Source organism: Cyprinodon tularosa, unplaced genomic scaffold, assembly GCF_016077235.1.
Source record: "Cyprinodon tularosa strain WSP-4 unplaced genomic scaffold, ASM1607723v1 ctg196, whole genome shotgun sequence".
NCBI classification, from domain to species: Eukaryota; Metazoa; Chordata; class Actinopteri; order Cyprinodontiformes; family Cyprinodontidae; genus Cyprinodon; species Cyprinodon tularosa.
Genome location: NW_024038715.1, coordinates 800,772 through 811,993, shown reverse-complemented (window position 1 = coordinate 811,993; position 11,222 = coordinate 800,772). Strand labels below are relative to the sequence as shown.

Sequence of the window (11,222 nt, the reverse complement as noted above, 5' to 3'; positions counted from 1 at the left end):
TGCAAAAGTAGGAAACCTCATACATTTTTCAGCCCGATTCGGAAAAGCTTTCCAGAAAACCTGATCCTGATAATGTTTTTTCTTATTTCTTATTGAATGTATTATCAGGACAAAATGTTGCTTTTGAAGATATTTCAGGCTGCCTCATCTTGTTGGACAGGTTTGATGTAACTGAATTCTTGAGTCATACAGATCATACAGTAATGTGTGAATGGATGGATGTGGCTGATGAAACTGAACCAAAACATGCCTTTAATTCATAATTTGACAAGGAGATCCAGTATATTTTCAAGTTTTGTTCAGATGAGGACCCATTTATTGGCACCCTCCTATAAAACATGTAAACACTTTAGAAATAATTAATCTTTTATGGCGGTAATTTAACCTAACCTTTAGGTAAAACATCTTATTTGAATGAAGATCTGTTTTAATCAAAATCACACATGCCAAAATAAATTTTACACCATCTTTCAAAACATTTTGCAAACCCCTTATTTGCTAATAGTGCGTCATTTTGTCCTTAATAAATTTTCACAACCCTGAAAGATTAAGAGAAAAGGATGATTGAGTATCCCCCCTTTGCAGTGTGATGGGATCATGCAGAGCACTGGGTCATCTCTACATAGTGCCCCCTATTGGTTGTTATAGGACTTAACTTTTTTTTAGACCAAACAGATAAATGATTTGTGTGTGGATTTAGACATACTGTAAATTATATAAAATTTTAATTTACTAATAAAGTCCCACAGATTTGATAAAAAATGTCCTATCACTTCGCATTGGCATCCACTCTAACAGGGTTTTAGGACTTTTTAGAGATAAACAAGCCCACAGCATCACAGATTCTTTTAACAATTGTTCACAAAAAGCTAATTTAAGTCTGATTTGACAAAAGAACATTGTCCCACTTAACACTGGAATGCTTTCTGTAATGGAAGGACCAAGAAAGTTCTTTTGTAAGCATCCCCAATAAGGCTAGCATGTAAATAGCATATGGGATTTCACTTTCACTGAAGGCAATACACAAATTAAAGGCCTGTGTTTTAAAATGTTTCTTATATCATTACCAGAAAGGCAAATATGTGCATAATTGCACTGCATATGATGAAACAGAAACAAAAGTTTTCATTTTCTTGAGAATCCTTTGAGATTTTTTGAGATTGCATAAATTACTGTGAATATTAAGACCAGTTAAAAACCTTTTGTTTGCTTGTTTTTTATTCCAACAAATAAATATTCATGTAGTTAAAAAAGTAGCCTGGATGGGTATAATGTCATCTCCCAAAAAGGGAAAATAACAGCTTGCCAAACACAGATAGGTTTAACAGCTTTCTGTTTATTAAAGCATGCAGTCTCATATATTCTACTGTTCCTCGTTATAATGCAGTCTCTCAGTGCAACATAGGAGTGGTTTCCTGTTCAACCAGTCTCTCTGTTGGTCAGTGCAATACTGCTAAACAAGGCAGAAAACACAGAATAATCGATCAGTCGGTAAAACAATACGCCGACTGCTCCATCTATTATTAATAGCACATAAATCATCATCATCATCACCATAGGATTAGACTTTACTCCAGATCTGCATTACAAATACAGTAAGTAAAAGGGAAACCTTTCACAATGTGATATTTCCAAGGAAATAAATGGAATACATAACAGTATTATTCATTTCAGGACATTTTAAGAGGTTCTGTCTCAGAAGGATCAGCTTTGTCCTGTTCTGAGACATTACACAACTGCCCCAAGGATTTGGAACATTTAAATAATTCTGACTTTTACAGGCTGTAGAAATGAGCGCTAACACTACCAAGTCCATCCACTGATGGCGTCAGACTGTATACATTGACGGATGTTTACCATTTCATAAGAAATTCATTGACATTTCAATCGAACAATAGATTTGCAAAAAAAATGTCTAATACAGACATGAATACTTAAAACATTAGTTCATCATGTTTCACAAATAACAAACAAGTTTTTTTTTCTCCTCTAATCCAGAAATTTCAGATGCTTTGCCTGTTTTTAAAAAAGGTTACAGAAAAGGCATCGATTTGACCAAAATGAGCAAAACACATCAAGAAGGAAAAATATCACAACAACCAAATGTGGTTATAATATCAACAATAATAATAATAAAGTGGCAAATGAACGATATCAAAATTATCTGAGCAAGCAAATAAAGACGCTGCTAAACAAACTTCAGCACTTGACGTGGCCACACAGTGGGCGTGTGCAGAACTCTTACAGCGCCGGGGGTGTTGTATCACAACTACAGAATCATTGGTACTCCTCTGCAATCACAAGAGGGGCGGTGTGGCATGCATGTGGCAGGATGCAGGTTGTAGGAGGTGGGGGGGTCCAGTGCAATTAGCCACTATAGCAGGGCTCCATGGATACTTCATAAACAAACACTTTTGAGTCCGTACTCATGAAAACAGCTTTACAAACAGTCCAATATGTGTCCAGCCAGCCCTTTTTCATGATACTCTAAGCAGAGCTAATATTGATACTGACAGAGAAAAAAAAATTTAAGCAGCCAAGTAAATGATACTTAGAACCTTTTTAACACTTTATCACTGCGGTAAGCTTTGGATGACAGGATCACTCAGACGCCTGTAGAAAAAGCCAAGTGAAGGACTCCCTGAGTGACTCATAAACGGAGGTTTAGCGGAACTACAAGAGAGGACCATCTCACTAAAGCCTGTGTCTCCTCACACAGCTTCTTCGTAAGGAGATTTAATAAGCCGTCAGTGGACAGCGGGGACTGATTGTACTATAACACGACATGGCACTTAACTTTACGTGACTTTAAAGGCAAAGTTGTAAACAGAAGCAGAGCCGCTGCAGCAAGCAGAGCTTAAAGAAATGCTGCTAACAGGTGGTCTACACCAGTCCTCGTCTTTTCTGTTTGAGGACTGACCTTATGGGGGAAAGGAATCTGTTGGGTAGAGCAACCGTGACAAAGGACGAACCTCCCCAAGAGTCTCCAGGCCTTCATTTTAAAACTTGAACATTTAAAAACAAGGCAACTTCACTAACAGTGTCAGTCAAAACATACAGTAAATCATTAATCATTGGCATAAATCTAATTTTTTTTGGGGCTTTTAAAAGAAGCATTTTTATTACTTTAATGAGTTTTGAATAAAATGTGTGGGAGCAAAGCTATGTATTTGGTGTTTTGTTTTGGAAACATTTGGAAGGTTTGGCAAGTTTCCCAGCTAAATTATTGACCGCTGTTCTTATCAGAAATGTTGAAAGTAATAAAAACTGGTTAAGTTTTATACCAGATTTGGCTTTAAAGCAAAGTCCACAAACTAACAATAAGCCTTAGGTCTGGGCAAGTCAAGAAGCTAAAGTTAGCCGATGTTTGTTTGGGATGGTGGTCCTACTTAAACATCCTGATTCGTGGTGAAATGGACGGCAGTTCTTCTTTGTTTAACAAATTAGTAAAACGCTACATGCTGTTACCACAATATTTGACTAATGGTCCTTTAAAGGTCCAAATTTACCCTAATATTGCTTGAGATCTATATGTTTTTGTAGTACATCATTTGAGCTTGTTTTGTTTTAGAAAATCCTAAGTAAATTATTATTTCTGAAAAAAGAAATCCATTGAATTTCATCAAAACAAACTATTAAAATTCATCTAAAATCCCAAATAAAGTTGTTATTTAAGCGTGAAGAACTTCTGACTCCAAATCTGGATGTGAACACATTAAGAGGACATTACTACCAAAGACTAAATAGTCTTTAATATGGTTTGTCTTAAGTCTTATAATAAATGCTTTCAAATAAACTTTTAGGCAGCTTTGATCTGAACCAATGATCCATCACCTCCAGGAAAAGCAGATCACAGATCACTGGCCTTAAAGCCAGCAATCAACAATACAGCAAACATGAGAAACAAAGATCTCAATACAAAAAAATCTATCAACGAACAACTTCATAGAAGTCAGCGTCACTGAAACAGATAAAATAATCCAAAACTTTAAAAAAGTTAAGCAGAGATTTAGCTATAGAAGAAAACAGGCGGTGTTCCTCTTTTTAGCCGACCTCCCCTTTAGACATTCAGCATATCCACAAATTGTTTTACACAAAGCAGATGAAACGGATCCAACTGGCATACATCATTTCCTTTTTTTAAGATCCATTAATGAGCAGCTTTATATGAAGTTTGCTTAGAACAAACAAAAAGGAGAGAAAGGCTCCTGTGTGCCCTGAATGGAGCTTTTGCACAAGTTCTACATGCATATACCTATGTAAAGTTTGCAAAGGAGGTTTATGACAACAGGCACTGTGTTCTCTGACGGTCAGAGGTCTATATAAAATATCTTGTGACTCATAAAAGGGTTGTTTTATAATCAGTGGGTTTTTATATCTCAGTTTCTTCCTTTAAAAGCTGTCCTATATCCTGTTGAAGTTCTACGGCTATCATTCCAAGGATATCTGCAAATTAAATTGCTAATTTCCTTAAAATTTAATCTAAAATCGTTATTTATCTCAAGTGTTTTGAAGTTTTTTTTTTTTATTAACATAGTGAAATTCATAATTTCTGTATATATTTCTGTATAGAATTTGTTTCTATTCGATACAAACTGAACAAAGAAATGATAATGCTATATATAGGCTGTTATCTGATCAAATCACTTTGAGGATAAATTAAATGCACCAGAATCAGGATCTTCAAATAAATAAAAAATTCTGATCAACACCCTATCTGTAAGATTTGAATGTTGAGATAGCAAATAATGCTTGATTTGATTGGTTAATCAACACATTAGTCATCTCAAAGAACAATTAAACACAAGAGTTCCTGTAGATGATTTTAACTGTGGATGGTTAGGATTTCTGAAAGTGGTCTGTTTTGCAGGAAATGTTATGTTTTCTATCCCTTTTGTTTATAATAAGGCATATTACTGAAAGAAAAAAGAAACACCTTAAAAGATGCAAAGATGCAAAAACATAAAAGACGATGCAAAATGTATAAATTTGACCACCTGAAGCTGCCCAGAGAGAGCAAACACAAAATATAAGTAAATCAATAAAAAAAAGCTGTAAGCAGCAGTCTAAACTTTTAAGATTTAAAAAAGAATAATCCTACAAAGCAGCTATGCAGATTTTAGATACTGATCAATGTCTGCTTTTATGGGACGCAAGTCTTCAAAGGCACACACTAAAAGCAACCACGTATTGAGAAATGTGCTGAAACCACGGTGCAATGTTGGCTTTGCTGTAAAAAAGAACTGAGACTTTAATGGAGATTATTATAAATTTAGTCCCACAAATGTAGCTCTGGAAGACCTGGCTTCAGCCACTTTAACCACTGAAAGGCCTGTTGAAGGTTCTCTTAGGTGACCGGTTAGATGTCCAAAACATCTTTACCTTTTCAAATGGAAAAAGAAAATATTCTCTGTTGTAGAATATTCTGCTTTGAAATGTGACTCAGGTCTAGATCAGCTCTAGCTTTAATTAAGCAGCATCTCTGTCCCAGGGGTTTCTGGATGAGCCTTGGTGGAAGTGTCGCCCAGTTGATGAGGTCCAGTTCGTAGTACGAGCTTCATGATGCCCAGACCTCCTGATCCCAGCCCAATAGGAGAAAGAGATTTCCTAAAAAAAAAAAAAAAAACACAAAAAAGCTGAAATATAGAAGGCAAGAAAAGGCAGGATATGAAATATAACAAGCACAGGTGTAATCGAGAGGTTGAGTTTAATAGGCGTTCCCTCTCTGAAGCGGGTAGAGGTTTGTGCATGTGCATTTTTTTTTTTTTTTAAGTAAAGAGGGCGGGTCTTTTCAAAAATTTGCTAGATTCCTCCACTATACCTTTAAGGTAACATTGGCTTCTGAATGCCCTGGGCAGATTAGATTGATATAGCAACACACTAAGGCTGAAATCTGAAGAAGCACAACAAAATTCAGAGAAAAAACAGTTTGGAAAAATGAATACAACTGGATAGAAGAAATTAAAAGTGTAGGTTGTAGGTTAGTGTTTCTGATTGATTTTAGGCCAGCAGTGAAGGCTTTGAAGGCACTGACCGTCCACCATTGTTATAGTGCATCCCTTAAGAGCGTTTCTAGAGAAGTTTTACCTGAAAGCCATCTTTTTTAGCTGGAGAGCGTCCATTTTCTCAGTCAGAAGGCTTTCTGATTTGCTGCGTTCCTCTACAGGGGAGGGGCACAGAGGAGAGGAGCAGGGAGGAGGGAGGAGGTGGGAAGCATCCTGAGACTGAGGGCTGGGCAGATCTAAACCTTCCTAAGAGACATTGATGGAAACACACACTGAATTAAAAAATGTATTTACTTCTTTTAAAATCAATAACAACCACTTATCTACATAGAAATGTATTTAGAAGTATTGACTTATGGACAGATTCTTCCACCTGAGCTGTAGATATTTACAGCTCCTCTAAAGTTACTGTATGTTGGACTGCCATGTCTTATTTTGCAGGTACATATTAATAAAAGGTACCGAAAATGTACCTGGGTTAGTTAGTGGGCTTATTTTCACCTATTTTCAGCACCCAGACTTACCTGAGACTTAATCTCGTGGTGTTCTGAATCCTCCATGTCCAGAGCCCGCAGTTCGAGCTCGATGTCTCGATCCGGATCTGACTCATTTTCAGTTTGGTTTGGTTCCCGGCTGAAGGAGGTCTGATTATCCTGAAGCTGCTCCGACACAATTTTCTCTCCGCTGCTAATCGAAGACCGGCGGCCATTCAGCTCCGACGCACAAAGATGCTCACTGACACAAAACACAACAAAAATAGAACTTTTTTCCCCCCAAAAAGGTGCTTTTTAAAAACATTTGAGAAAGACCATGTTTGAGTCCTTTTCCTTCATCATTCAGGGCCACCAACGCTAATAATTATAAGATTATGGCTTTTTATTCCTTATGCACCCTGAGATTTAAACATTGATTGTCAAAGATGTGGAATTAATCCACTGCAACAGATGTGCCACTAGGCATCATATAAAGATAAGAAAAAAAGACCTAAAAAAATGTTGGAATGTGATATTAAAATATTTCTAGAGAGAGATGGAAAAAATAACTATGTATAGAATTTTTTTTAACACTTTGTAAAACGGTCTAAATACGATTTCTAGGTAATGGTGTTATTAACAGCAATCATTTAAGTACTACTGATGTGCAGTAAAAAAATGCTGTGAAATGTAGCACAGATCCAATAATTGGAAATAAAACAGCAACTTTAAACTTATTATCTACCTGTTATTTATCACAATATTTTCTCAGAGAGCATCCACTATACAGTAAGAGGCAGAACAGAAAGCTGTAGATTTTTGCGCTTTCTTTGAATTTGTAATATGGGTTCATATTACAAGCCTAGAAATAGAAGACTGGGATCTGATTTGCTCAGATGTGTTCTTGTTTTAGAGATGTATGCATCCCGGACATGAAACTGTTCCAGTGTATTGTTTTTTATCTGGTGGAGCAGCTGACAAACTGTTAAAATGTAGGAATGTCATACCTCTCAAGGAAACTGGAATGGCTAGAGGAGTCTGATCCTCTGGAGCTCCATCTATAGTCACTGTGATCAAAGTGATGGTTGTAATCTGTTAGAATAATAAAAGAAATGAGGATCAATTGTCGATCAATTGTTGTGCTAATAAAATAAGCTATGTAAAGAGTGTCCAGTAACGCATCACTGCAAAAACAATCTAAAAATAAGTCAACATATCTTAAATTAAATTTATTTACCCTTAATTTGAGTAGGTAAATAAGATGATCTGACAATTGAATGCGTAATTTTACTCTTAAAGTAAGATAATTAGATAATATGCACTTGAAATGAGTGTATTTTAAATGTAAATTATCTTGTTCCATTGGCAAAGTGTCTCACCTCCTCAACAAACACACTTATTCTGTTAAGCAATATCTTAAGAAATGTAGTTAAAAAAAGTGATAAAACAAAATTTCCTTTTTTCTTTCGACAGCTCTTATTTTTCTATCCTGACCTTTGAAGTTTATGGCCGTGGTGCTGGCGCTGCCCTGGCGGGCCGTGGCTTGTACAGGTTCGGTGGTATGGTAGCCTGTGCGGGATGCCCTAGAGATGGCCCCCCACTTTGAGATAATGGGCGCCTCACTGAAGGGAATAATAGGATCTTCTTCTTTCAAACGTCGATAGTGATCCAACGAGTGTAGCCATCGTTTCCCAGTGCCGCTAACAACGCCTTGTCCTCCTTCGTTACAGTCTAGCTCCTGCACAACAAACACAACAGCACAATTTGAAATGCCAATGTTCAAGTGTAGGCTTTGTTTGGATGCATTAAAAACCATCATTTTGAGTAAATCTCACCGGACGCTCCGAGTGGGAATGGGAGTGAGCTGGGGCGGGTTTGAGGGGCTCAGGCTCAAAGGGGCTTAAGCTGGGCCCGGCTGTGCCGCAGGACCATGGAGAATAACGTGCCAAACTTTCCTCACCTCTGAACCTACATCCCATGCACTGACCTCCACCGTTTTCCATATGCTATGAAAGGAAAAACAAAGGAGAAATCAGATATCCTTAATCTGTTCAAGATTTCAACAAGACTTAAAAACGAAAAAGGATAGCATTCTTAAAAAAAAGAATACTTGTACTTAGGAAAAACATTGTAACCTCAATTTGAATTCACACTGAACGCAAAACCTGCAGATATTCTGCCAGAACCGTCTGCTTTTGCCCGCCTTGATGGTCGCCTGGCCAGTGAAAGCCTAAAGGCTAATGCATCATGGAGTCTGCTGGTCGATGATTTCACCTCATTATGGCGGAAACAGATTAACAAAGTGACTGGCAGTGCTTTTCACTTAAGAAAGCCAAACAAAGCAGCAGGCATTCCTAGGTTCACCAGCTTCCAAAAGATGGAATGATTGTGGAGAATACTATCACCTCCAGAGGCTAGGTTTGGATGACCGTTGCTTTCAGCTGTACATGTACTTTCACCTATCATCTGTAGCCCAGTTCAGGTCCCTGTTGTCCTTTTTTGGGGGATGAATCACCCTGAAAACAGAGGGTTAGGTGATACGGCATTCTGGAGTCAGAAAGGAGCAGCAGGAAATCAGTGTGAGAACACCGCCAGAGAAAAAAACAAAACAAGGACAAGGCTGCCAGCTGTGTCACCCTCTGAACCTAAGGAACACTAGTGGGAGATCGGAGGATCCCTCTGGGGAATCAGTACACTAGAGCTGGGCGAGAAGGCAGAGCGGAGAAGCCAGCTGGGGAAACAGCACCAGCAGGGAGAGGCTACAGCTATAGAAGGTAACTACGGAGGAACAGAGGAGCACAGCGGGAGATTGGATAAGTCCACCAGGAAAACAGAACACTGAAGGTGTTAGAGACTGCAGCAGCCCGGGAGCAAGACAGGGGTAACTGCAGGGAGATGAAAGGAGTACTGCCTGAGACAGACGGTGGAGCCAGGGAGAGAAAGCATCCATCTGAGCTGGATTCTAAACTAGAAATTAAATTAAAACAGCTTTTTTTTTAAAAGCTACCTTAAATCCTTTTAATAGAATTCCCACTTCATCCTCCCTCAACATTATTTTCTCCATCTTACATTTTTAATTTATAAAAAGCTGGTCTCGGCTGCACTCCTCCACTGTAGCTCACAGCAGGGGTGGGCAACAAATTTCATTTGCAATCTAATCACAATTTAAGAAAATGCTATTTTCAAATCGCAGCGGCGCTCAGTTCTGGTCATGTTACATTTAACAAGACTAAGGCACTAATTTTTTGTTACTCCAGCACTTTAAAGGGCCGTAATACACTCACCGGCCACTTTATTAGGTACAGCTGTCCAACTGCTCGTTAACACTTAATTTCTAAGCAGCCAATCACATGGCGGCAACTCAGTGCATTTAGGCATGTAGACATGGTCAAGACAATCTCCTGCAGTTCAAAGCGAGCATCAGTATGGGGAAGAAAGGTGATTTGAGTGACTTTGAACGTGGCATGATTGTTGGTGCCAGAAGGGCTGGTCTGAGTATTTCAGAAACTGCTGATCTACTGGGATTTTAACGAACAACCATCTCTAGGGTTTACAGAGAATGGTCTGTAAAAGAAAAAACATCCAGTGAGCGGCAGTTCTGTGGGCGGAAATGCCTTGTTGATGCCAGAGGTCAGAGGAGAATGGCCAGACTGGTTCGAGCTGATAGAAGGGCAACAGTGACTCAAATAACCACCCGTTACAACCAAGGTGGGCAGAAGAGCATCTCTGAACGCACAGTACGTCGAACTTTGAGGCAGATGGGCTACAGCAGCAGAAGACCACACCGGGTGCCACTCCTTTCAGCTAAGAACAGGAAACTGAGGCTACAATTTGCACAAGCTCATTGAAATTGGACAATAGAAGATTGGAAAAACGTTGCCTGGTCTGATGTCTCGATTTCTGTTGCAACATTCGGATGGTAGGGTCAGAATTTGCCGTCTACAACATGAAAGCATGGATCCATCCTGCCTTGTATCAACGGTTCAGGCTGGTGGTGGTGGTGTCATGGTGTGGGGAATATTTTCTTGGCACTCTTTGGGCCCCTTGGTACCAATTGAGCATCGTTGCAACGCCACAGCCTACCTGGGTATTGTTGCTGACCATGTCCATCCCTTTATGACCACAATGTACCCAACTTCTGATGGCTACTTTCAGCAGGATAATGCGCCATGTCATAAAGCTGGAATCATCTCAGACTGGTTTCTTGAACATGACAATGAGTTCACTGTACTCAAATGGCCTCCACAGTCACCAGATCTCAATCCAATAGAGCATCTTTGGGATGTGGTGGAACGGGAGATTCGCATCATGGATGAGCAGCCGACAAATCTGTGGCAACTGTGTGATGCCATCATGTCAATATGGACCAAACTCCCTGAGGAATGCTTCCAGCACCTTGTTGAATCTATGCCACCAAGAATTGAGGCAGTTCTGAAGGCAAAAGGGGGTCCAACCCGTTACTAGCATGGGGAACCTAATAAAGTGGCCGGTGGGTGTATGTTTTAAGTGTGTTTGCCTCCGCGAAAAAGGAACTAAACTTCCTGCTAGTATTCAGATCTATGCATGCAAGCAGAAGTAAGCGTTTCTCTAAACAAAGGTTACAGCAAAGTCATGCAGTAAGGAAACTGTCAAGGTAATGAAAATGATGAAATTCTGGAGTGAAACATCTACATAGGTGTGGTTATTGCGAAGAAAACCTGAAATAAAATCGCAATATGGGTTCAAAATAATTGCAATTTTGATT

At 38.9% G+C, this 11,222-nt stretch overlaps 1 protein-coding gene across 2 annotated transcripts in view; it reads right to left on the bottom strand.

Moving 5' to 3' along the window:
• Positions 1-1,316: 1,316 nt before the first annotated feature.
• The window catches only part of rc3h2 (ring finger and CCCH-type domains 2), a 32,636-nt gene continuing 22,730 nt past the window's right edge, over positions 1,317-11,222 (bottom strand). For both annotated transcript variants that reach the window (XM_038283646.1, XM_038283647.1), the window contains exons 15-20: positions 8,314-8,484; positions 7,973-8,216; positions 7,486-7,570; positions 6,530-6,740; positions 6,088-6,251; positions 1,317-5,607 (exon numbers count right to left, since the gene is read on the bottom strand). In XM_038283646.1, coding sequence (XP_038139574.1) covers positions 5,466-5,607; positions 6,088-6,251; positions 6,530-6,740; positions 7,486-7,570; positions 7,973-8,216; positions 8,314-8,484 — 1,017 coding nt within the window. In that variant the 3' untranslated portion in view covers positions 1,317-5,465. The remainder of the gene's footprint in view (positions 5,608-6,087; positions 6,252-6,529; positions 6,741-7,485; positions 7,571-7,972; positions 8,217-8,313; positions 8,485-11,222) is intronic.